The sequence below is a fragment of the Sesamum indicum genome, linkage group LG15 (assembly GCF_000512975.1).
Source record: "Sesamum indicum cultivar Zhongzhi No. 13 linkage group LG15, S_indicum_v1.0, whole genome shotgun sequence".
NCBI lineage: Eukaryota > Viridiplantae > Streptophyta > Magnoliopsida > Lamiales > Pedaliaceae > Sesamum > Sesamum indicum.
Window position 1 is genome coordinate 2,441,760 of NC_026159.1, and position 25,448 is coordinate 2,467,207.

At 38.1% G+C, this 25,448-nt stretch overlaps 5 protein-coding genes across 11 annotated transcripts; 2 read left to right on the top strand and 3 right to left on the bottom strand.

Moving 5' to 3' along the window:
* On the top strand, window positions 1,237–3,256 carry LOC105177558 (GDSL esterase/lipase 7). The gene is made up of 5 exons (XM_011100753.2): window positions 1,237–1,959; window positions 2,036–2,169; window positions 2,249–2,497; window positions 2,577–2,829; window positions 2,957–3,256. The coding sequence occupies exons 1-5, from the start codon at window positions 1,683–1,685 to the stop codon at window positions 3,178–3,180; spliced, it is 1,137 nt and encodes a 378-aa protein (XP_011099055.1). The 5' UTR covers window positions 1,237–1,682; the 3' UTR covers window positions 3,181–3,256.
* On the bottom strand, window positions 3,452–4,955 carry LOC105177647. The gene is made up of 5 exons (XM_011100870.2): window positions 4,701–4,955; window positions 4,532–4,599; window positions 4,344–4,443; window positions 4,154–4,227; window positions 3,452–4,036 (listed from the first exon to the last, which is right to left on the bottom strand). The coding sequence occupies exons 1-5, from the start codon at window positions 4,792–4,794 to the stop codon at window positions 3,716–3,718; spliced, it is 657 nt and encodes a 218-aa protein (XP_011099172.1). The 5' UTR covers window positions 4,795–4,955; the 3' UTR covers window positions 3,452–3,715.
* On the bottom strand, window positions 7,722–10,336 carry LOC105177559 (F-box/kelch-repeat protein At5g15710). Of its 5 annotated transcripts, none has more exons than XM_011100759.2 (2): window positions 9,967–10,336; window positions 7,722–9,590 (listed from the first exon to the last, which is right to left on the bottom strand). In XM_011100759.2, exon 2 carries the CDS (start codon window positions 9,498–9,500, stop codon window positions 8,196–8,198), a length of 1,305 nt encoding a protein of 434 aa, XP_011099061.1. In that variant the 5' UTR covers window positions 9,501–9,590; window positions 9,967–10,336; the 3' UTR covers window positions 7,722–8,195. The 5 variants fall into 5 exon arrangements, with proteins under 5 accessions (XP_011099061.1, XP_011099059.1, XP_011099058.1 ...); XM_011100757.2 differs by having other exon boundaries at window positions 7,722–9,662; XM_011100756.2 differs by having other exon boundaries at window positions 7,722–9,711.
* On the top strand, window positions 12,387–17,482 carry LOC105177561 (protein ABHD17C). Its single transcript, XM_011100762.2, has 7 exons — window positions 12,387–13,219; window positions 13,889–13,925; window positions 14,010–14,246; window positions 14,369–14,416; window positions 15,912–16,351; window positions 16,520–16,605; window positions 17,003–17,482. Exons 1-6 carry the CDS (start codon window positions 12,918–12,920, stop codon window positions 16,590–16,592), a joined length of 1,137 nt encoding a protein of 378 aa, XP_011099064.1. The 5' UTR covers window positions 12,387–12,917; the 3' UTR covers window positions 16,593–16,605; window positions 17,003–17,482.
* Window positions 17,702–24,929, bottom strand: LOC105177560 (kanadaptin). 3 transcript variants are annotated; one of them, XM_020698942.1, is made up of 13 exons: window positions 24,731–24,929; window positions 24,042–24,648; window positions 23,567–23,652; window positions 23,270–23,349; window positions 22,804–22,859; window positions 22,192–22,240; window positions 21,935–22,081; window positions 21,085–21,180; window positions 20,849–20,962; window positions 19,964–20,097; window positions 19,493–19,728; window positions 18,218–19,033; window positions 17,702–18,129 (listed from the first exon to the last, which is right to left on the bottom strand). In XM_020698942.1, the coding sequence occupies exons 2-13, from the start codon at window positions 24,431–24,433 to the stop codon at window positions 18,080–18,082; spliced, it is 2,256 nt and encodes a 751-aa protein (XP_020554601.1). In that variant the 5' UTR covers window positions 24,434–24,648; window positions 24,731–24,929; the 3' UTR covers window positions 17,702–18,079. The 3 variants fall into 3 exon arrangements, with proteins under 3 accessions (XP_020554601.1, XP_020554602.1, XP_020554603.1); XM_020698943.1 differs by lacking the exon at window positions 24,731–24,929 and having other exon boundaries at window positions 24,042–24,660; XM_020698944.1 differs by lacking the exon at window positions 24,731–24,929 and having other exon boundaries at window positions 19,493–19,725.

Consider the following 25,448-nt stretch of genomic DNA (forward strand, 5'->3'; position numbering starts at 1 on the left):
TAAAACATACATTTAGTTCTACTATCTTGACAAGAATTGAATATGGTCACTAATTCAGAATGATTGATAGTTCATCAACAGAATTCACATTGTGCAGGATCTCATTGTTAGAACACTTTGATGCAGGCAAGTAAAATTTCACATGGCATGCATGTGGGAACAGTATTCCATCATCCAATAATAAGGACCCACGTACTCCACACTATCCATCTTCATTAATTTCCTGCAATCCTAAATCACTCCTAAGTTCAATTAAATGCCTTTCATCACTCACCACTATTATTAGCTCTTTATATTACCTCATTAATCGACGACCATAAATAGATCTGTACAAATCGAGCTGTCATTATTTAATCCCACTAGCTCTCACGATTCATTCCAATTTACCGACTTTGGAATAATTTTTAATTATTAATAATAACAAGCGTGATAGAGGACATGGATTGGGCAAGCCACAAGCCCTTGAAATAACAAGAAAATGTCGAGAGGTTGTGTGTTTGAACTTTAAATGTGTATGCGTATTGAGTGTATGTTTAAGAGTTTACATGTTTTTTAGAACTCCCCTGTTTGACTTAGTGACCTGTTTCAACAATCATTGATATGGTACTCATTCGACGACTATTCTACTAATACTTGGCACGTATGAATTTCAACACATACATCCCAATAAATACATAGAGGGCCCGTTCCATTGGTATACATTTATTGCTATGAGATCGCACTTTGTAGTGAGGTCGCATTATACGGCCCTTATTATCTCAAACTCTAAACTGACTTGAATTTCAGAAAACTTTAGTAGAGGGCCACATTAACTAGCCTAATTCCCTTGTGTATGCAGGCGAACTTTACTATTTCAACTCGAGATACTCGTTCAGACCTGAACTACAAGTCAACACTACGTCATGATCAGGTCATTGTAGATCAGCTTTAGATCACCGAGGACCTTAACCCAGATTACGTTTTCCATTCCAAATCGCTAGTTTAGCTTCAGGATGAGTGCAATTGCCGAGTGAAGAAGCATTGAACTTGAAAAAACGTGTGAACAGATAGAAATAAAAACGCAAAATACGTTCTCAAGATCTGAACTTTACATGGGTACGTGCCAGCAAATATTAAAGAGGAGCGTGAAAGACAAGAAAAGCGGTTACAACCTGGGATGGAAATATATATCCGATGGAGAATCTTAGTTATTACGAAAGGTGCACACAATCATGATCCTCATGTCCTCATTACAAATTTTGTTCACACCCCAAAACTAAGAAAAAAACAAACTAGCTTAATCTTCAACTCTATGTTGTCCCCATTGTGTATTTGGAATTTGGCTCATAAATCCACATCCAAATCAATAAATCATCCGACCATTCAACTTTATATGTCCATTGATATCAGCATTTCACTTTATACCATTCCATGTTCGTCCTTCAACTTATGTTCACCAACTTACCATCATATTCTTATGACATTTTATTTATAAATCTTAGATATCTACGTCGAAATATTTCATTTTCAACTATCATATTCTCGTCCTTAGAATTATATATGTTATATGTTGATGGTGGCATTTTCCACTTTATGAAATCATATTGTCGTCCCTGGAATTTATTTATATCCTGAATTAGAGGTGAACAGGGACGAAACGTTTTCTTTCATGCAAAAACTCTTTCTCCTAACAGCTTCTCTGCATGCTTTTTCCGTTTCTCTTCCACAAGAAACTCATCATCATGCCACTCAAAACATTCTTGATTATGATTTCTACCCTACATATGATTTCGGTCGGGAACTCCGAGAATTCTCCTGCTGCTCCAGCGTTGTATGTTTTTGGCGATTCTTTGTTCGATAGTGGTAATAATAATCTCTTACCAACTCTGGCAAAGGCGAATTTTCCACCCTACGGCATGAATTTCGAGAGGGGAGCCACTGGAAGATTCACGAATGGAAGAACTGTCGTGGATTTCATAGGTTGTCTTTTTAGTTCTTGTTTCTTGACCTTCATTCTGTCTGGTTGTGTTTGAATCTTTCTTCTTTGTTTTGGCAGCTGAGTTTCTTGGATTGCCACATTCTCCACCGTACTTGAGTTTGATACGAACTTTACTACGATCGGAGCCACTGACGGGCCTGAATTTTGCATCCTCGTCTTGTGGGATTCTTCCTCAGACTGGAAGCGCCTTGGTATGTGGCTAGCTATATTTGCCTTGAAAAAGCAGTATATGTATTCACATGTGTGACTGAATTGATGGTGACTTGACAGGGGAAATGTCTGAATTTAGCAGAGCAGATCGGCCTGTTTGAGAGAGCAGTGAAACAGGATATCAGCAGGCACTTCAAAACCGCCGGTGAGCTATCGAACTACCTGTCGAAATCCGTGTTTGTGATTTCCATCGGCAGCAATGACTACATCAACAACTATCTTGATACACAGCGATTCGACACGAGCAAACGTTACAGCCCTCTATCGTTCGCCAGACTTCTCATGAATAACTTCTCCCAACAACTTGAGGTGATCAGTGTTTTTAAGAACCTGGTTCAGAGAAATGGTGAATATTATGTGTGTTTGTGTCTAATGTGTATGCGTGCAGAGGTTGTACTATTTGGGAGCAAGAAAGGTGATCATATTTGAGATTGGGCCCATTGGGTGCATTCCGTCCAGCACAAGGCAAGTCAAACACAAAGGACAATGCGTTGACGAGATCAACCAGCTTGCAAGCATGTTCAACAACCATCTTGCTCCAATGCTTCAGAACTTGACTTTTAGTCTTCGTGGCTCAGCCTTCATTCTTGGTCATGCTCACTGGCTTGGCTATGATGCAGTAATCAATCCATCTAAATACGGTAACTAATTCTAGTCCATCTTCTGATCCTACATGTAATGATATGCATTGCACTGATCATTATATGCAGTAGAGCCTAACGTATTGAATTTTATACCCTTCTTGGTTAATCTGAACGTGTGTATTAGGTTTGACTGATTCGAGCAATGCTTGCTGCGTGACATGGATGAATGGGACCTCAGCCTGCATCCCTGAGCTAGGGGCACTGGCATGCCAGGAACCAAACAAACACTACTTCTGGGACGGCTATCATCTTACTGAAGCTGTGTATAAGACCATAGCCACGCATTGTTTCAACGGATCCTCTGTTTGCATACCCAAAAATATTAAAGAGCTGGTTTCAGAAGTTTGAAGACTGTAGAAAAGTTCTAGCTATGTTTATTTCTAGCATCTATATTCAAATGGAATGGATGACACTTTAGCCAGTTGCCGATTTTTCATTCTTTCTTCCGTTTCATGTGAAGTTATCTTAGCTAATAAAGGACCCCATACGCCTGAAAGTGTCGATGAATGATGAAAATGATCGAATAAAGCTCCAGCATGCAACATCTATATATATAGAAGTTTGTACTCAAAGAATATAGAATATAACAGTCTACAATTAACTAGTACGATACCATAAACTTAAGAAAGCAAGTGTATTGTATAATGTACAATACTAACAAGTTTCTACATACTTGACAGTGTTAAGATGGAGGAGACAAAGAAAGAAAAAGCTCCTATACTTCTAAGCACTATATTGCTCCTATATGCTAATTACCAAAGAAAAAACACAACATTGACTATTTTCTGACTGGTAGTATATATTAGGGGATGACTTCACTCGTGAGGACAAAATTGTGAAGCCTATTTGTTACTAGACTACATTATCAGTTCAATTGTACTCCTTAATTTTGTGGCTCGTGATTGTTGATTGGTGGCTTACGTCGAGGCCGGTCCGCCCCCTTGTAGTCCTTGCGCATCAGGGTTGCAACCTCGTCAGCTGCGTCAAGAAACGCCTCCGGTTCATCGTTTTTCTTGAACGTGCTGCGCCGATCGTGTTTAGCAGCCGTTTTTTCATTGCCAGAGCTCTTAGGTACCGCCTGGTGATTGAGGGAATTGATAGGCGTCGAATTTTGCAAATGTTGCTGGTGCTTATCGACCCCACTTGGAAATGTGGATCCTTCAGATTTCTGAGTTCCCTTTTGCTTCAACATTTCATCCTTGTCCTAAGAGTTGAAAAAACAAAGAGAAAAAATCTTGATTCTTAGTTTTTTCATCTGTTTCTAGGTTATGGAGACAACTATTCATGGGCCCTGTTATTCAGTACATAACAGAAAATTTACCTGAGCATCGATGCGATCACGTCCTGTTTCTGGTTCTGGTAAAGATTTCTCAAGACCAGCTGGCTTATTTTTAACTATACCAAAGTAAGAAAATTGTGTAAGTGGATAAGTTAACAATGTAGTGCTGAAGTTCTTCTCTTCCTTGACTGCTAAATAAATCAAGTAGTGCTTTAGGCCACACAGCTTGTACCTGAAGTATATATCAGTTTCTCATCCAGCAACAGCAACCTTTTTCTTCCCCCAAGAAATTTCCTTACATTAGCAGCAGCAACAGTACCATCAAAAGCATCCTGTATTCATTTTTACTTAGTAATTATTACCATAATTAAGATAAGACAATAGAAAATCAATAATGCAAAAGTATAACAGAGGACATACACTGTCAAGAGAGATATCTTTTCCTGCTTTACTGCTCCTCAGCCACTTTCTCTTGATTCCTATTGTTCCTGTTGAAAAAAACATTTACGGATAATGTATCTTGAATTCGTCGAAATCTGGTTGTTCTTACATGACTTGGACGAAAAAGCTCTATGTAAGAAGACTATACCTTCATAAACACTTGCACTAGAGTAATCTAGGACAAGCAAAATGATTACAAGACTCAGTAGTAATCCTGAACATGTAGTACTTCCAGATGCCATTTGTGAGATCGTCCTGAAAATGCTTTTAACTTTCCTTTCAGCTGAAGTAGCTCAGCAAAATTAATCAATGTGGGGTTTTATAGAGTTCAAACATGAGTCAAAGCTAGGGTTCCGACAACCGGTTTGTTCTTTTGAAATTTTTAAATACGGTTCTGGCTGCAAACACAGGACTTGGGAGAACTCAAAAATTAAAATAATCAAATAAGTAGAGAAAATAATTAGATATGTACTGTAGAAATCATGTTATAGCAAGATGCATGTTTCAAAATTTAATGTAATTTCATTGGCTAAATATACTGCAGATGTTGATCACGAGGCAGTCGCCTGTCGTTCTGATGATCAAGGGCTGGCCCTTGATGACTGTTACTAAATATCATATTGAGACGTGTACACATTCAAAGAGAAATACTGATAAAAGGAATTATACAATATAGTGTATACATGACTATAAAGATCGACGGATTTTCTGCTGAATTTTGTAATGAACTTAACCTTTCTTGGAGGTCAATATTTGTCATATTTTATCTACGGATAGCAGTAATTATTCCTCAAGTATGAGCTGTAACCTTTTTATATACCCAAATCTATGAACAAAAAGGAGAAAAACATGCTGGTAGATAGCATTTCCTAAGCAGACAAAACAGTCAAAATTAGAGAAAAACTCTGTCAGAGATTCGTTCATCAGGGTAATAATCTTTCATGGCTGGACTGTACTGGACTATCAGGTAAACACCCCCTTTGGATACCTACACTTGATCATTAAAGTTACCATAGTTTCTACATATAGACTGGAATCTTGTCATTTTTTACTATATATTTAGTGTAATTATGCAAGATTAATTGGTTCTTAATTCTTACACATAGCTTTTTCCTGAGACTTGACTTTTAGGCCAACTCAGCTTCTGCCCTGCAGCTGGAGGGAATGCAGCTTTACTTCTTACATTTGAATGCAGCCAAAACCACGTTAATTAAGGATGTTTGACCAAGAAGATATATAAACTTTAAACACTTAAAATTGTATATTTGCATGTGTTGAGGAGCTCAAACTTGTGAGATCAAATTGGAATCTTGTCCTCTCTCTCACCTTAGTTTGGAAAATAAGCAATAGCCCTCATGAATACTCACAAGTTTCATTAAATAGAATTATAGGTGTCCTATACACCGATTCGTTGTAACCAGATGGAGAAATTCTCTGTTGGTCTAAAAGTACATAAATATGGAAGTATCTTGGAAAAAATTGAAAATTAGACGTGGAGTTCATGCATGCAACATATATAGTACAGATTTCTTGACTAAAACCTATTTTTTTCTCTTAATATATGATTTTAGTTCTCTTGTTTTTTGCAAGGTGAAGAACACAGATGAAATGAAGTCCCAACGCAAACATGAGCATCAAGAACGTGGGCAACTGGGCTTCTGTTTTGCATAGAATTACTCACTTTTTTCGTTTTCAACAGTTAAATAAAAAATTACTGCTGGTTTTGGTGTAAGCAGGTAATTAGGACACGGGGAGCTGCGTTTTCCCACTCCCACTAGTTCCCTCTTGAGATCAGTGTGGGCTGTGAGTCTTAGTCGGTTCTATGTGCACCAGTTTTGTATTATACATTTCTTCTTTCTTTCACCGTCAGTGAAATCTGCAGAACAAAAAATTTTATAATTTCAAGAACCGGCCGTAAAATTTGTTCTTTGTTTGTTTTTTGATCTTCTCTTGTTCAAGGCTTGAAGAAATAATGATATGAAATAGTGTGAAGAGCTCATGACATGTGAAGCTCTCCAAAAGAGGGAGAGACACGTGGATAGAAAGTAATGCTCCGAGTACCAATGCTGTGTCCCCCTCGAACTTTTTTCTTTATTACCACAAAAGATTCAAGATTAAATAAGGTGGTCCTGTTGGAATAATTTCTCAATGCAATCAAAGGAGCACGACTATTTTTAGGATACCCGTATGGGGTTCACACATTTGTCCTCCAAACCTGTACGGAAAGCAGAGCTTTTGAGGAATGCAGATTCTACTTTCATCAAGCTTAGTGTGCTTAAAAGGGGTGGATTTGAAAGTGATAGTGAGAACCCAGCAGGAAATTTCCTATCTTGTTGATGATGATGTATCTCGCTTTTGTCCTTTTTGGATGTGTGTGTATTACTCTAAGGGCTGCTATATTAGGTGAGAATTTGCAAAATCAAGAATGTGATACTACTTCAAGGCCATTCATGTTGCTTGTATTCTTTTGTTGGACCGGACTAGAATTTTTGGTTGGATAATTATTATTCAAATTATGTTCGGTTGAACCAAATCAATCACAAAATATATATAATTCACTTGTCATGTTATTGATCTCTCCCTAAACTATATATCGATTACACAACAAGTGTATTACACTTGCCATATAATTAATTGAAGTCCAAATTTGACCTAGTCTGAACTTTCCAACTGGGGTTTTAGTATTGTAATAATCATGCGGATTCATGTCAGACTCTTGTTCTTGAATAAAAGGGAGTTTGAACTTGATAACATAAGTAAAAGGATTTGAAACGTTGGGCTTGATTCAGATCAACATATCAATTCATGGGTTTAGATGTTTAAATGTAACATATAAGTTGAAGGTTGTTCAAGAAGCGTAACAATATAACAGTTCAGAAGATCTGAAAAGATGTGGCTCTAGGAAAACAGTTGTTATGTCGAAGAGAACCATTAAGCTTTACTTTAACATCCAAAGAAAACCCAAAGAGACGGGGCTTGGCAAAATCCAAAGTACCTATTTTACGTGAAATGATCCAACCGACAAGTAAAATTCAAAACCCATAAAAGTTGGAAACTTATTAGAGCAACATTCAGCTCTAACTTGAGTATCATAAAGTAAGGCAACTTCACTATACTAAACATATGGCCGTTGAATTGATATTAGCAACAGCAGCATGTGGTCGTTGAATTAACATTAGCAACTAGCATGTAGTGACAGATGACTGTAAAGATGCCTCAACCGTGAGCAGTACAAAAACAGCATATCATTAAGAGTATTGCATGGTCATAAGAATGGTTTTTCATGGCAGTGTAAAGAGGATCATTTGTTTACAGTGGTGAAATGTCATGTTGACATGTACTTTTAGGATCTGTGGTTGGGTATATCCACTTTAATGTAAGGTTACTTTCTTTATGGCCATGATCAAAGGTAGCCTTAACCTTCCTACACCCACCGCGTCATAAGGTAATAGAACATACAGCATCAACCATCAGCATTCTCAAAACCTTAAAACCGCCAAGAATCACCAACTCCACAGAGGAGGTACTTTTACCTCTGGCTTAAATACCTTCAAGATTCTGATTCTGGATTAATGATGATAAAGAAGGTTAGACTGTTGGCAATTTGACAAAGGTAACAGATATCTGAGAAAGTGCAGTTGGATCAGTAGATCATAGCATCAAATCTTGGTTCATAGAAACAGAGCTGGCTGTTGTATGATTGTAGAGCGCATCCAGCAATCCAAGACCAAGCCTTCTTATCCACGTCATACAGAAGACCTTTTCCTTTGTTCCAAGATGTGAAACATATCAAATTATCCTGTCCAAAGCATTCAAATCTTTCAGCTGATAGCCTCAAAAGAGCTCGAAAATACCGTGGTGGCATCCTACTTACCTCAACCCAAATAAATTTAGTATGATCAAGCTCCCATATTCTCATACTTTGAAGAGTACTATAAAGCCCAATTCTTCCAACTAGAAACAGACGCTTTTGGGTTCCAGCTACAAGATATCCATCCAACAACGATCGGGGGAACTTTGCAGGTATATGTTCCCACTGCCCCGTATCCAATCGATACATCATTAAACCAAGTGGCGAAAGGGTTTCCAAGTATAATCTTGAGTCACAAAATGCCATCTTCGAGGAGCAAAGGTTGACGGCAGGCATAGATTGGTGAAGCAACCATTTGTTGAGCTTCGAGTCATATACTTCAGTAGGTGAAGACCTGTCACCATATATATCACTAGCAGCGATAATTTTAAAAGACCGATCCTTCCGATCAACTACCATAATCAACTGTCTTTGCTGATTATAATGCATACTTGGCAAAGTTCTCCAAGCTTGTGTTAGTGGATTGCAAATTAACGTCTTGAACGTCAAGCCATCCAGTCCTGAGAAGCATACAAGACCCCCTGAAGAACCTACCAACCAGAAAGCCCACTGTGGTAGAAACGTAAATGGGATCCTAAACCACTGCTTCAATGGCAAGCTAAATACTGAACATTGAGGAGTCTGGGAATTTTTCCAGTATGTCAGGAGACAAGGCCCGTGGGAGGGCACTTGTGAATGAAACTTCAGAAAACTATAGTCTTGCAAAATTGAATTCCATCTCTTACAAACAGAGCGGAGCCTAAATATCATGAATGGTGGAACCCTAGCTAAGATTTCATTTAACAGATCCTCTGGCAACATTGCCCATATATTATCTTCCATCTGGATATCCAGTTGTACAGTTTTACTAAACGTGGCCACTGTTTCCTCATCCAACCCCCTTGGTTTGGTTTTAATCACCTTCTGCCGAGAAGGACTTGTATTCCTTGAGCCCATCCGGCCAAGCGGGCTGGTATTCCTAGACCCAGAGCTTCCAAAACTTGCTTGCCGATGAAAAATTTCCTCCTCTCGGGAAGAACTAGTTCTCACCAATCCGGAACATGATGTTCTCAACCCAGATTCAGAAGCTTCCCCCATTTCAACGGTGATGTAAATACGCAAAACCCTCACCAACCGAATGCTAAATCTTGCTCCAGAATCTCTTAAGCTTTAGTTATGTTCCATGGCCTTTAAGATGAAAGCAATTTCAGGAACTTATTCCAGGCGGTAAAACAAAGGCACCATGTTTACTGTAAGAATCTGATAATCCAAACATAATTTTGCTGATCAGGCACCAAATTGCGAACCCCTATTCGCGCCCAACAAGCCAATTCATGAACAAGTAAGCAATTAGATGAAAACAAAACCCGAACACCTAACCCTGCAAAATCTAGCAACCAAGAGCAGACATAATTCACACGCACAAATTAAAAGATTCGAATTTCTAGTACTTGTACGCAAATAATCATTAAGAAGCGCAAAGTCATAGCATCTTTGATGCAAAATTAACAGGCAAAAACCCAATCAAGAAGAAAAACAGTTCAGCGAATCTGCGATGCGTTACCTCATGTAGGAACCGAGTAATCTGAATGCCAGAGCTGAGAACAGCAAAATTCTTGAGGTAAGAATGCAGCACAATCAAAAGTCCCCCTTTTTGTGGCGACAATCAAACCCTAAACAGTGTTTATCTCTTGTTCGACGTATAGTTTTTCACGCTTCCTGGAAATGGGCATCTGTTTTTCCCGCTTATCATTTTGCATTTGGAAATTTCCCCTTTTTTCCAGAAGTGTGTTGAAATAAAGAAGAGAAGGAAATGGTGTTGATAGAGGAAAACAAACCAAGATCCGGTAAGAGTTATGGGCCTGCCGCCTGCAACGTTTCCCATATCTTGCTGTGTGTTCTTGTCAATGGGTCGGTCAGATCTCCATTTGAGTAGATCCGACCCAATCAGAATCACTCATTTCCGGTTTCAACGAGTCAAATTTCTCAAACACATTTTCATTATGTTTGTTTTCGAGTGTTTTATTTTGTGTTTTAGAGATAGAGAGAAAAAAATAGAAAAAAAATAAGTGTGTGTTGAAGATAGAGTATATGTCTGGATTTATTTTTAGATATAATTTAAAATATTTTAAAATAAATTGTGTATATTTGTTGTTGGGATTTGAGAGACAAAAGTCACTTTTCATCGTCAAATCATATATTTTTTATATATAAATGTGTATATATATAGATATTGTATGTTTAATGTTGTATTTTTTGGAGACAAAAATTATTGTTAATTGTCAAATCATATTTCTTTTATATTATATTTATATATATAAAAGTGTATATATATATATATTATATATAGAAAGTTCAAAAATAATAAAACACACAAACAAGGTGTAAAAACAAAGAGGCAAATATTAGGTGTGTTTTGTCTTGTCTCGAAAATTGTTTGAAATGAAACCAAACATAGTGTTTAATTTTGATCACAGTAATATTTTTTTCTATTGAGTTGAACTAATTTGTGTGAAATGTGATCATACTCTCTATGGATCTTTTTCATTGAATTTAATGCAATTTATCTTGATATCGTAAATAAATAAACTATCCCATATAAAAAATAATAACTATTTATCTTCTATTTGAAAGATGATCATACAAGAAAATCATAAATTTTTGAAATATTTTTTTGGGTAAATTATAATAAGTTCTTTAAGGTTTGGTAGAATTACGATATTTCATCATTGTTTGAAAAATTAATACTCTTCTAATATTTGGTAAACTTATATATCTTTTGATTGATGCCTGAAATTATCAATTTTGTCATTCCTTTATTTTTTCTTTGTTTTAAAAAAATAAAATTATGGAAACAGATTGAATGAAGTGGAAGTGTTGGGTGGTGAGGTCCTATTTACTATTACAAGCCAGTGCGTATTGAACCCTCAAATTACAGATTAATTACAAATTTATAGATCAATACGTACACAAAGTATCAAAGCAATAAAATATCGAATAACCAAGGCTCACAGAGCCAAATCTGTCATTTAGGCTTTTGCTCACAATTACATAGATCAGCAGTCTTAAATACTCACGGTTCCTCAAAGTTTTGGCACTTAGCCCTTCGTCACAAAGACCTTAACAGAGATCACACAGATCCTCAGATTTTGGTTCACACTTTATTGTTACCCACAACCAATAACTGACCACACTATATAAAGTGGCCCTAGATTGCAAGTTAATGGAGGAAGGAGGCGGTGATAAAGTCCTAAAGCCATGAGAACCGAAGCATTCAAGGAGAAGGGGGAGAATTAGTTGAGACGAGCAAGACAGGGGAAGAGAGAGAGAGCAAATGAAGAGAGTGAGAGATTAGGGTTAGGCAAATAAGTAATGGGCATACAGGGTCATGGGCGGGTCGGATCTCAGGTTGTGGGTAATGGGTCGTGGGTTTGGGTTGGGAGAGTGGGCCATAAAACATTGAGCCATCCTAGTGAGAATTTGGCCTACCTAATTTTGGTCATGGGCCATTATTTACTAACAGGATGAAAAATTTAAAAATTTGTAAAAAGCATTGAGCCATATGTTTTTTAAAAATAAGTAAAATTATACTCGTTTTCTATAAGAACATTTTGGTCAATTGATCAAAAATTGGATGAAAACTTAATGAAAATCAATGGATTAAACTAGTTATTGAACGATCTTCAAAATCAGGAGATATTAGTAATCTTTAAAATAATAAAAAAAATATTTATAATTATGTTAAATATTATAGAATTGATTGTAATTTATTTTTTTTATTTTTTATTTCATGATTTGAAGTGAAAATAAAATGATATGTGCTTTCACATCAAGGAGCTTCGGACATTATAAGATGGAGTTGGAAAAGTTGATTGAGAAAAGCAGAAATTGTCCATTCATAAACTACAAATTCATGAGGAGCTGTTTGGGGACTTTCCAACTCTCCCTCAAACTTATATATGTGGGGACCACTACCCCCTATGAAGAAGCTCCAAAGAAAGTCCAACTTCCACCCCTCACCTCCCGCAACACCAAAACCCTGTGCACTCAGATCACCCCTCCCTCTCCCGCTGCCACGCGTCAGCAGTCCCTTAGAGTAATCTTAAAGTCGTGTTCTTGCTGCTTAAACCGCTAACATGAGAAACAGCGATTTTGGGTCGGAGAGGAGGATGCAGGGAGTTACCGTACACCCTCCGACCAATTTCGTGTCACACGTGCCAGCATCCATTTTAACGCCGGAAATCCCTCCTCTTTACACTCCTTTCTTTTAGTCTCGCGCACACACATATACAGACAGCTTTCCCTGTATCTATAGGTTTATGTTTTTCTACGATCAGCAGTAACTGAACCCAGATTCTTTAGATACGGTTTTGATAATCTATCCGTTTCTGACGCAAAAAAATCTAATCTTCCAAGTACGTAACAGTAGATATTATAAATAGAATTGAGGGAGGGAGGTTTCGTTTGATTTGAATTGGTATCTGTATTTGGGTTTTTAGTATTTATTGGCGTGAGATGGGGGCGGTAACGTCGTCGATGGCGGCGAAGTTTGCGTTTTTTCCCCCGAATCCGCCGTCGTATGGAGTGACGGTGGACGGAGCGACGGGCAAGCTGAGGATGACTGAAGTGGCGGAGAAGGAAAACGTCGACGTTTTGAAAGTGAAGACGAAGAGAGGGACGGAGATCGTGGCAGTGTATGTGAAGAATCCGGCGGCGAAGCTGACGCTTTTGTACTCGCACGGCAACGCCGCTGATCTAGGGCAGATGTATGATCTGTTCAGTGAACTCAGCAATCACCTCCAAGTGAACTTGATGGGGTACTTTTGAAATTACCAAAAATTTTAGTTTGTTTTATCTTTTTTAAGATTTTAGGTTGCTGTAGCTTTTGTAGTCTGGATAAAGGTGTTAAATTCATGTTTGAATTAGTTCCTATATGGTGGAGTGTTTATGCTTGGAAAGGGGAACTGAAATGTAGATCGTGAGGTGAGATGATTCGATGGACCAGTTCAAAAGGTCCGTTCATGCTTCAGTTTCTATTTGAGGAACGTGATGTGGATATCCTTACTCCCAGATAAGGACAGAAAGATGAAGTGGATACAATCTTTTAATTGAGTGATAGGTGTTTGCTCAAGGACTTAAGTGATGAATTTGACAATGGCAGATTGCTTATATGTGCCACTGTTGTGTCTGAGTAATGGATAAAATTTGTACCAGAATAGTTAATGTACTATTCAAACATATATATACATACATACAGAAAATTTGTTTGAAGATGCTGTTTTTGCCTCTTCTAATTGGAGGGTCCCAGAAGTTCTGTAGTTACCAAGGCATATGTCTGGTGCTCTCAAAAAAAGTTGCATTGTTTCTTTCAGAGTTCTCGTTTTCACGGGAAGGTTTCTACTCTAGAATTTGGATTATAAATTAATTGCAGTCTAGCCAAATGATGCAAATGAAGTCTGAATATTTTCAAACTTTGTATTCCACAGGTATGACTATTCGGGGTATGGACAATCCACTGGCAAGGTAAGTAACATGTAAGGAGTTCATTAAGTTTGTGGAAATTTGTAACAGAAAAATGCTTACTTGCGTCTGTTATTCTTTCTTTAGCCAAGTGAGCAGAACACTTATGCCGACATAGAAGCTGCTTATGAATGCCTTAAAGAGACTTATGGAGTGAAAGAAGAAGAAGTGATATTGTACGGACAGTCTGTTGGGAGTGGGCCCACTTTGGATTTGGGTTCCCGTTTGTCTAGATTAAGGGCTGTGGTTCTTCACAGCCCAATCCTGTCTGGACTTAGAGTTATGTATCCTGTTAAGCGCACATATTGGTTTGATATTTATAAGGTAACTATAATTCATGCAACTATTGCATGAGGCTCTTTTTTCTCAGTTTTCTTTTCACATTTTCATGGTATTACCTGGACTTTCAGCCATTTAATGACAATGACTGCTTTTGTTCGATACAGAATATTGACAAAATCCCATTGGTCCAATGCCCGGTCTTGGTTATTCATGTGAGTTTTTATTTCTTCAAGTAGGTCCTGGAAATACATCAGTGTTACATATCTTCTTGATCATGCTGGCATGCTTGCAGTCTAACAATGCATTTTGCATATGCTAGCAGATAATAGCTAGAGTACTTCCATGCTCATACATCACATCAATGTATATAATCACATTCTAAGCCTAGTTATATTTCAGCGAAAATGTATGTCCCTGAAAATCAACTAAACTTATTATGTATTCTTGTATTTGCACTCACTTAAATGACTTGAAGCTTCAGAGGGTACTATTTGCATTAGACTGCACATCAATTGCAAAGCACATTTGCTGGAGCAAACAGATTAGTCGACACCTGTCCCTATGACAATCCTTGAACTCATTGTCATTACTTCTTGCTGGGAGAGAGGTGCACCTCACCCCCCTACCCACTGATCAATCACGGTTACTTGAACTGATAAACCCCTATTTATTGGAATTAGGTGCCCGTTATTTTACTGTTGTCAATTTAGCTCTTCAATGTGCTACTCTATGTTAGAACAATGGTACTTTGATCTAAGTAGTCTTATTCTTTTTCCAATGCTAGAAGCATTCCTCCCCTTTTACATCCAAAAGTTTGGTGGTAGTGAAGTCATGTTTCTAGCTGTCTTCCTAGATTATTTCTTCTATTTTCTTATTAGAGCCATCAAAAATGTGTTAAGAAAAGAAGAAATATGATATCCTCATGTTTCAGGTGTTGCTAAACAAAATACCGTCAGTAAGTAGTTTGATCAATACGTTCTCATTTTTTTCTCTTTCTTTCTTTCTTTCTGTTCAAATCCTGACTAAATGGAATAATAACAGCTGTGCGATTTTTCATTTGTACTACTATATATCATGCCTTTGCTCGCTTATTAGTATCTTAATTTTATATTTCTAAACAACCTGTCGCTGAACCTTTGATCCGTTGAATATGTTTGGCCCCTGGTCAGTACCAACCTAGACAAGGGTTTAACAGGAGTAATTTAAAAGCTACATACACAGTTAACAATTAGAAGTATAGTTAGTGTTAGTTAGCAGTTCTAGTTACCATATTCATGACTCTTATTTTTGCCAAGGCCAGTGGTAATCTGCCTGGAAGTCCTTCATAGACTGTATAATACCCCAGGATGCATTTGGCTACCCTCATCCTCCCCCAAACCAGAAACCCTCACTATGAAATCCACTCTTTTCTTAATAAGAATGTTTACTAATACCTGGAATGCTACAGCAAGACTGAAGCATATCAGAGGAGCAGTAGCTCAAGGGGACCTTTTTCTGCTGCTTTATCCTCGGGGACTCTTCTAATCTCCCTACATCTATATCTTTTCGAAAAGGGTTAGGAGTTAAATTACTAGAAGCATAGTACTGGAACTATATTCACTGCTAATGCCTAAACTCCATGCTGCTAAATATCATCTTTTGACCTTTATATAAGTAGGAGATCTATCGAGCATTGCTTCATGCAGTTTCTTAATTTGACATTGACAGGGTACTGAAGATGATGTAGTAGATTGCTCCCATGGTAAGCAGCTCTGGGAGCTTTGTAAAGAGAAGTATGAGCCATTATGGGTTAAAGGTGGCAATCATTGTGACCTGGAGCTTTACCCAGAATACATTAAGCATTTAAAGAAGTTCATATTAGCTATTGGAAAATCAGGACATCTGAGAAATGGATCTGTACCATCTATGGATCAGAGGGACAATGCTCAAAACAGCACAGATTGCCGACCTAGACAAAGCACGGATCAGAGAGAAAAGTCAAGATCAAGTACGGATCAGAGAGAAAAGCCTAGAGTAAGCACAGAAAGAAGAGAGAAATCCAGGGTCAGCACCGACAAGAGAGAAAGATCACGAAGAAGTGTAGATTATGCTGAGAAGACAAATAATATTGTAGAACAGCCAGAGAGAGCAAGGAACAGCATAGATCGGTAGGCCTCAACTTACATTTCTTGAAAGTTTCTTCGTTCAGGCACAAACGCATTTACACCTCTTGTGTTTGTATATTTTGATGTTGTACCTTTATTTCACTTGTCAGTGTGTCTTATTTTCTGAACATTTAACAAGTTCCATTGACTGTTCGATCTGAATTGTGGCAGCTTTGGAGATATGATGAGATCAGCTGTTTTGTGCAATATTGACTGTTTCAAGCCTGTGGGAACTAAGGTCTGAGGATGGAGTGGAGGTCAGTAGAAATAGTTTAGATATTTTCAGTCACTTTTCTATTTTAGATTGTCATTGGCCTCCTGGGTAGTGGGTAATTTGTTTATTTTGTTATTCCTTGGGTTGATCATGCAGAGGTACATTAGAAAAAATTTCAATTAGGCGGCTGATGTATTTTAACTTTTTCAGAGTCCTCATAAAAAGGCATTATGTTTCTCATGAAATTATTGCATTTTGAAAAATCTCTGCCTCTTGACAAAGAAGCTGATGATCTTGGAAGACTTCCATTGTTATGGAATGGTGCTGGTGTAGTTTGCAGTTGATACTAATTGGAATAGGTGAAGTACTTGTTCAAGGACATAGAAAGCAATAGTTGATATCTTGAGCTTCTTTTTCCTTCTTTTTCTTTTGTGCTGCAGGGAAAGCATTTTATTTATATGTTTCATACAACACGATTATATACTTCGTCCTCCCCTTATCCATTTGGAGGATAGGAGGCCTGCGGGAACTTTGAGCCAGCATTGGTACTATCAGCAGTTCGCCCTCATGAGCAGAATTTATCAAGTTTCTTGTTCTGCTTGTTCAGAAGTATTCAAAATTATTGTTGACATGTTCAATAATGTGTTGATGCTGACATTAAGTTTGCTGTGATATGAACATCAGAACATGGTGAAAATCGGTTAACTTTGTAGAGGGATACCAATGGTCTTGGTTGTGACTGGTGAATGAGAACTTTTGTGATTTTTCCTTCCTGTGATTCCATTTTCAGATTGGCACCGACTCTTCATTAAAGTTTCTGACCGCAGGGTCTGGTGCTGGTTTCTTATGGCTTTTCAGGGATAATGTAACCAAGAAGAAAGTTGCTACTGTGCAGAAAATAAGTTTCTATTATTGGTTCAGTAATTTGTTACATAAACTTACTGTTTCTTGATTGATTTAGCTGAGAGCAAATAGCTTGTACGTTGTCAAACTCACAACTGTCGTCCCTCTTGGGTTCGAATATGGGTGATGAAATAGGAAAACGCGTGCTATCATTCTGTGGTATAAGCCTTCTGTGTTTAAAGATGAGGAATCTCCTCATTAATCTTCAATTTGACTGACAGCTAAGTTTGTCCTCGAGCAAAACTTAATGTCGAGTACGACTTTGCAATATGATGAGCAATATGACAACTTAAAATCCATTGGCATTGGCCGTTACTCATGATTGATAACTTAGTCAATTTCAACCATGCCTAACGGATCTGTACATCAGTTTCACCTGGCGAAGGCGAACCTATGACCTAAATCGGGATTTCACAGTTAGAGTTACAGGAAATGAGCTTATTGCTCAATCTTCACGGAAAATCTCCCACAAAGCATCCTAATCATTTAATGCAGGGCTGGGCTAGTGACAGCTAAAACATCATAAGAATAAACATATAGTCAGCCTTAGCCAAATGCTGCTCCTGTATAGGCATTTCAAGTGCCACTTAAGATGATTAAACCCCGCATTTACATCAGTAACCAAAACGATCATTCAGTGTGGTGCGTCCATCACCTGATTGACCTGGGAGAAGGACCACATCACAAAAAATTAAAAATGAGGTCTCAATTTAGTAATTCCTGTTGATGAAGTTGACTAGCGAATAATTTACCTTCAGGGGGCACCCAAGAACTGTAATCTGGTTCACTGAGAAATGATGATCTCTCAGGACCCAACACCCTTTTAGGCCTTTTTCCATCCTTCCTTCCTTCATTCTCGAGTAGCACTTCTTCACTGACAGGTCTATCTTCCTCGTCTGAAGCATGGTATCCTCTTGAATGTTTCAACAACAAGGCTATAGCATCTTCTGCCTTAAACTCAGATCCAACTGTCTGTTTAGATTCTTTGACTTCGCTGACCTCGGACTTCTCAACTTCCTTCCGCTTCCTTATTATTAGACCAGGGGCTGCAGCTTCTATTCCCTGATCACCAAGTGAAGAATCTGTTTTGTTCAGAATTTTTCCCCTATCTTTGTAGTCAACGAACTGCTCCTGTTCCTGCTCTGCTGGCAGTTCTTGTGTGATTTCTTGCTTCTTCGTGTCACCCACAGCACCGAGCCATTGAGGCTTGGGAACAGTGAACACAGTAGCTGTACTCTCATCAGCTACTGACTCTGGTTCTTCTCTGTTCACATCAGATTCTGATTTTGCCTCAACTGACGCTTTTTCTTCACTGGATTTAACTTCTCGTCCAAAAATTTCACCATTCTCTGACGATGGGCCAACTGTGTGCTTTTCTCGTTTCCGGGGACCACCTGCATCTGAAACAGGATTTTCCTTGCCAATTGCTTTAGGCTTTTGTTCTTTGGATACTCTTTTTTTAGCTGCTTCTCCTGTTGGATCGGCTATTCTCAGCAAGTAAAGAATCCTATCCAACTCCGATTGAAGTGTAGACAGCTCTTTACGAAGCTTTTCCTTATTATCCAAAACTGCCGCCAAATAAGAAAATGAAAAAATGGTTAAGATAATGAACTTCTGCAGATCATCCACCAAAACAAATTCTACCATTTCATGGAACAGAGTCTCATTGGACAAAAAGAAGAATAGAACAATCACACAATGAGCTCTACACAAAAACTTCGAAGGAAAACCATTGTTTGCTTTTTAGTAGATTCAACTGGGTGCAGATAAGGAAAGACCAGCCACTTGAAATGCTCAAATTCCAGACTGGTAAGAGAAATACTGGTACACAAGTGTGACAATTCAAATTGAGAACTCAAGGATAAATTACTTTCAGGTTCATAATGCACACAAATTTTCACTATGATTTTTCGGAATGCATCAGAGGTCGAAACTATTGATTTACTTTCAGCTGATACAATCAAGCACAACACTCAAAGGACTTTTATTCATGAGATGGGCATAACGACAGGAGAGGATTAGCTTACCTAGCTGAGATGAAACTGTGGACATGTATGCATCAAGTGCATCTCCAGTTTCAGTAACCGCATTTGTCTCAGTTGGTCTATCCTCATTCAGAAGTAATTTTTCCTTGTCCTCTATCTGTTTAACAAGGGTGTCCTTCTTATCAAGAAGTGAATCTGCTGTTTCTATTGATTGGTTCTCACCACTCTTGTGTTTTGATGGCTTCTGTGTACGATCATAGAACTCATCCTCATCACTGCTGATTAAAAACATAGTAAGTGCACCATTTCCACAGAACAATATCGTGGCATCAATATTTGCAGTTATCAGCATAAGATGCATACGCACATATCAGTGGATGAAGAACAAAATGGTGCTCAAAGAATATATTTTACAAATATCTAACAGAAAGCTGAAATCGAAGCAAAAATAATATTGAATTGAATCCAAGTTAAATATTCCACTTAATCTGAAAGAATATTTCTCCATGATACCTCAAATAATCTTCTTCTTCGTCTTCCACATTGCCTTTCTTCTTACCACGAGACGACTTTCCAGCTCGTGCACCTATACTTTCCCGAATACTTTCATTCAGAGTCTCTTCCAAATTCTCAAGCTCTTCCATTATCTAAAAAGATTCGGAGTATTAGACTTGCCAGAAAGTGATCAGTTCCAGAAGATTCTATTCACAATCATTCCAGCCTCAGAAGTGAATTTCACTTCAAGATGCTGTCCATTATCGCATGGAATCAGTAGAAACAGCCAAAACGAGGGAAAAGGAAAAGAAGCATGCTTCATCATTTACAAGGACGGACTGATTTATTTTTCACGTCTAATATGTCTCCAGCACTAATAAGTATGCTGAACATGCAACATTTTATGGCCTGGGTGGTGTTCGCTGAAAGACCATACGGTTCAAAAACCTTAGTCGTGACAATTGTCCCTAGCCCTACTATACATCAAATTTCGGAAGAGTTGAATCATAAATAAGGAAGCACACTTACTCTTTTTTTTCCTTCTCCCCCAGGTATGAACTTATATCATGCTAAGATCACCACCACCCAGACGAAAAAGGTGCGAACAAATGCCCTTCTCAAACAAATACCTGCTCCCCTGATCCAATTCAGTTCTGTATGGTTTTGTTGGGGACATCTTTTTCAGGAAGATGCATATCTTTTCAAAAATTGGTTAACTAAATAAAAATCCCAATTCTCAAATTTGTTGACTGAATAACTGTGAACTCTTAAATCTACTGGACAGAATAACACTGCATTCTCAACTCTCCCTCACGAAAAAAAGCCTCTGCATATACACAGAGCATGTGGAAGGGAAGCAAGGGGCAACCATCATCTCTACCCAATACACCAATTATCAAGTACCTGTGATATCCTTTGCTCATTTCGAGCAATCTGAGTTTGTTGTCCTTGTGTCAATCCACCTTGAGCAATATCCTTCGCCCGAATTGCATCAATCTCTTTCTTCATGTGAGCAATCTACAGAAGAAAAAACCATTAACAACATGGATTTACTATTTGTAGATCCTTTTTAGCTCATCCCCTGATAAGTTAAGCAAAGCAACTTTAAATGCATCAGGGAAGCAACAAAATTAACCAACCTTTTCGAGTCTCTTGATAACTTTATCTCGAGTTTTTTCCTGCTTCTCTGTAAGCTGCCCCTTGTAAGTTTGCCAAGTTATTTCATCAACTTCATCCTACATTTAAGAATATCTTTGTCAGGGGAAAAGCAGGGAACAGATAGAAGCTAGATAACCTCAAAATTGATGAAGCAAGTGATAGTTAACGAATGCATAAACTATTGCCTAACCAAGAAAACTGTAGTATTCATAAACAAGGACTAGCTGCAATGAAAGCCAAGGAAGTGTATTGCGAGGCAAGGAAAGTTTTCCATAACTTAAAAAGTGAACAACAGAAGACTAGAGCTCCTCACAAATAAATATCAGGAAACTAGAATGAGGGGACCTGTTATTTCATCAAACTAAAGTATTAAGTGTACACTGTTCAAGTTTACATCCTAATCCACTAGAAACTACTCGTAAGACATAATCCCATATTCTCACACCCAAATGCACCAAAACACTGAACTCCCACTCTGAATATGGGATCTCTAATTTCAAGCCCTAACTATAGGCCCAAACTGATAATTTCAGTACTTTCATAAGTTCTTACTTATTTCTCTACATCCAAAATACATTGATGCGGACAGGGAGTTCAAGCCCTAACATCTATGTGGAGAAACAATGATTCAGGGTCTTTCTTATCTGCTTTCTTAAATCTTCTCAATCTACATCGACTATGAGGTCAAACTAGAAACAAAGCTCACGAATGGTTGCAACTAAGAGTATACAGAGTGTAAACCCTTTTGCATGCAATAAAATCCAGAAAAGGACTTGGTACCAAGTCCTGGAGTGATTTTTTCCTATATAAAGAAAAACATGTGCTACAAACCTCAGTGTCCTCAACAGCATCTTCGCGCATGCCCCAGGAAATCCCATCCGCACGTGATGCTTCTAGTTTTGCTCGCAGAAGTGACGCTTCCATGTCTTGCATCTCTTGTCTGATTTTTGCTTTTCTTAAACTCTTCAAATCAGCTTCCTTCACAACGAAACCACACAAAAAGTCCTCATAATAAAATCGAACATTGTAAGACAAATACCATCTAGACATAGAGAAGACTAGAGATTTCTAAAACAAAAATAACTTACTGGTGGCATCAAGTCAGATGGTCCCTGAAATATGTACAACCTGGTCGAGCTGTGGAAAGACCAAGAGAAAAACAAAAAGACACAAAAGCATGAGCAGAGGGGCATGAGTATCAGAATTTCCATTTGCTAAAGAAAATTTACTCTATTACATTATTAATTGTCAGTATGACCGCAAGAGGCCAATGATATTCAAGAAAAATCAGTAGACGCTACAGACTTAATTGAATTCAGCCTTGATATGGAAACATACTGAGTGAGAACTTTCAAATTCAGAGAAATCCGGATTTAATAAAAATGGGCAATCCTGTTTATCAAAACAAAGGGTTCAGAAAATTTTTAAAAAAAAAAAGATAGGTGTCTAACAAATGGAGTTAACTGCGCAGGTAGAGGAATCTTTCCAGTTTTCATTGGATCTTCAGAAAGGATGGCGGATAAACATATCTATTGAATACTATATCAAATGATTAATGATGGCTTGAATCTGTATCTATATTCATGAGAAGAAAAGTAGCCTCAATACCAAGAATTCCTGTATGAGAAATACATTTAACAGCAATAACATACCAGAAACCAATATCAAGTAAAAACAAAAAAACTAATGAAACTACTTACTGGCCAAACCGGATGACATCGCCCACATGCAAATCCACATAAACCCTCTTATTTACCTGATGCAATAGGCATTTATGTATCAGGAAAGAGAACTTCTGACAAGTTTATGATTTAGTACAGACAGAAAGATAGACCACCAAAAACTTCTGTTCGGTCCATCAAGTAATATTTGGCAGGAAGAAGTGCCACACTAGTAAGAAGCCTAGATACATCTATAAAACTGTCATTCATGCTTCATGCAAATCATTTACTGGCGTCTTGGACAACTGGCAAAATCTCAATATTTTTAGTGTAATTGCCAGCTACAAACATGAAATGCAACTTTATCCTGATCTAGGATCACTATATCCACAATATCCAGCGAGACAGATCTGTTGCCTACAAGTTTCTAGAACATACTCCTGACCAGAAAATCTTATTAGACGTTTGAGGAGTGCATGGGAGATTCGGAATGAAAATTTTGTACCTGATTCTTGTTTATAAATGTCCCATGTGTACTGCCAAGATCATAGAGATATGCACCTCCATTGCTCTTAAACTGAAGAACTGGCACCATGAAAGACAATTCTTCAACAGAAAATAAAGTAACTCCAAGGTAACAACTAATAGTCTAATATAAAGAAGCTCATCACCAAAGAAAGGAGATTTCTACCAAAAAAGCATAAATTCAAAATGCTTCAAATTGTGGATTTGGAGGCATATACAAAAGCGATAAAAAAGAAACAGAAGGTGATAACAATTTAGAAAAGCTAAGAAACAGCACCAGCATGAAACCGGGAAATGGTAGGATGCTCGAGCACAAAATCACAAAGATCCACGCGGCCAAACATGTAAGCTCCCTTCTTATTCCTGGAATAGGTTACCAACAGAAATGTATTACATTCAGAAGAAATCCTCATGACAATCTAATATGCATTTACCTAATGCAAGCAATTAAAGAAACAAATAAACAAAAACTAATTTGAATACGTTTTCCTCTATATCAAGTATCAACCTTTTCTCTAGAGTAGCTAACGTCTTACGAAACATAAAAGAAACAAAATACAGATGCGAAACTACAACCATAATTATGTTCACCAACGCCGAACAAGGGAAAATGTGTCCTTAATTCATTTCCTCGTCTCTAAAACGGAATACATTAGCGCGAATGAATATTTTGAAAAACCAATAAAACAATAGCATCGTAGAATAAAAATAACTCAATTGCAATTTGCTACTGAAAGGGAAGAACAACTAACACATCAAATTGATCAATGATGGCCCCATCTTTGAGGACTTCGAGGACGAACTGATGGCCAGGGGGAGCGCTCCACGCAGGAATCGTGTAAGGCACCGCCGCATTATTATTCCGCTGCTCCTGTTTCTTTTCAGCATCAGCTGAGGTACCGTTGGTGGAGTTGTTGGTGGAATCGGGAAGCCGGTTCAAATTCTCAGAAGTATGAGTACGGGGAGGGTTTAAATCGGGTTCGTTCGGCAGGTTCTCGGATGACTCAGGTTCGTGTCCGGACTCTGAAGATTTGAGGTTTCTAGGAGGAGGGGGGGCCATCGCGGTAGATTTTGTTGCTTCGCACGTCGATGGCTCAGCGGTGGAATCTTTCGGAGGCGGCGGCGGACCCATGGTTGTAGTCATAGCGTGTGGGTTTTGATGTATGTGCGCGTCTGAAAGAGGCGTGAAGTTGGGGGAGGAGGTATGGCGGTGAATTGGTGGCGAAGAGCTGCGACTGCGAGGGGCAACCGCGTTATTGCAAAGGGAATCGCAATTATAATAAAAGCGGAATGACCTGTTTAACCCTCAATCTCTTTTGGTCCTTCTACTCTTGAACTCCAACATCCAGTTGATATGAACTTAAAAAAAAATATGGATAAATTATATTTATATCTGTTGATTTATACAAATCAAACTGAAAAAGTTGGCAAGCTGTAATACTTGATCAGCCTCATTGCACGAGGTGGGAAATCTGATGCCGATGCCTTTGATGTGGACAAGACCATTGTTTTTTTGCGTACGAAAATCATCAGTTGAGCTGTTTGTTCGGACCCTGGCTCCTCACAGCACAAGTCTTCAAGAATTTCACATTACCAGCTTCAATCCTGATGATTTTCCTGTACTTTATCCGGCCGGGCTGGAGGGAGGAAAACCCGGAGTTCCATCTCCACGTTCGACTTGTTCACAAAAACACAACACTTGGCTCCCATGATTTTTGTCATGAGTAAAGTTGGAGTGAATAATGAATCCTGGAGAGGAGAGACCACATCAAAATGCAAGTTGCACTACATAAGAAAAAGGTTAGTTTTGAGTCTCCAATAAAGGAACACACATGAAAATGACATTGATTCAAGATTATATTACTTTCAAGATTGAGTTTTTCTCCTCTGCATCATCTGAGGAAACTGAGAACAAAGTCACAAACACAATGAAAGCCCCTTTGTCTTTGTATTATTCTTCGCCGTTCTTAGAACTGGTAGATTCTTTTAGACTCATTTCCTAGGCATTGTCCCGTTGCAAGTAGCAAGTAAAGAGTAAAGTTGACATTTTTGGACTAACTATAAGCTTTATTACATTGGGTTTCCCTTATAGTTGATGTACTTATAAAAAATTCCAAAACAACTTATAAACAGGCAAGGCCGAGTGGATCAAAAAGTCT

Bases quoted from the DNA above. Each gene is read 5' to 3' on its own strand.
- LOC105177647 (XM_011100870.2), bottom strand. From the start codon at position 4,794: ATGGCATCTGGAAGTACTACATGTTCAGGATTACTACTGAGTCTTGTA. The intron at 4,228-4,343 runs GTACAAGCTGTG...ACTTTGGTATAG, and splicing joins GAAACTGATATATACTTCAG to TTAAAAATAAGCCAGCTGGT. The intron at 4,037-4,153 runs GTAAATTTTCTG...TTCAACTCTTAG, and splicing joins GTGATCGCATCGATGCTCAG to GACAAGGATGAAATGTTGAA.
- LOC105177559 (XM_011100759.2), bottom strand. From the start codon at position 9,500: ATGGGGGAAGCTTCTGAATCTGGGTTGAGAACATCATGTTCCGGATTG.
- LOC105177560 (XM_020698942.1), bottom strand. From the start codon at position 24,433: ATGACTACAACCATGGGTCCGCCGCCGCCTCCGAAAGATTCCACCGCT. The intron at 22,241-22,803 runs GTAAGTAGTTTC...GTCTTTCCACAG, and splicing joins GATGTCATCCGGTTTGGCCA to CTCGACCAGGTTGTACATAT. The intron at 21,181-21,934 runs GTTTGTAGCACA...TCTTAAATGTAG, and splicing joins ATGCTGTTGAGGACACTGAG to GATGAAGTTGATGAAATAAC.
- LOC105177561 (XM_011100762.2), top strand. From the start codon at position 12,918: ATGGGGGCGGTAACGTCGTCGATGGCGGCGAAGTTTGCGTTTTTTCCC. The intron at 13,220-13,888 runs GTACTTTTGAAA...TGTATTCCACAG, and splicing joins CTCCAAGTGAACTTGATGGG to GTATGACTATTCGGGGTATG. The intron at 14,417-15,911 runs GTGAGTTTTTAT...TGACATTGACAG, and splicing joins GCCCGGTCTTGGTTATTCAT to GGTACTGAAGATGATGTAGT.
- LOC105177558 (XM_011100753.2), top strand. From the start codon at position 1,683: ATGCTTTTTCCGTTTCTCTTCCACAAGAAACTCATCATCATGCCACTC. The intron at 2,170-2,248 runs GTATGTGGCTAG...GTGACTTGACAG, and splicing joins CTCAGACTGGAAGCGCCTTG to GGGAAATGTCTGAATTTAGC. The intron at 2,830-2,956 runs GTAACTAATTCT...CGTGTGTATTAG, and splicing joins AATCAATCCATCTAAATACG to GTTTGACTGATTCGAGCAAT.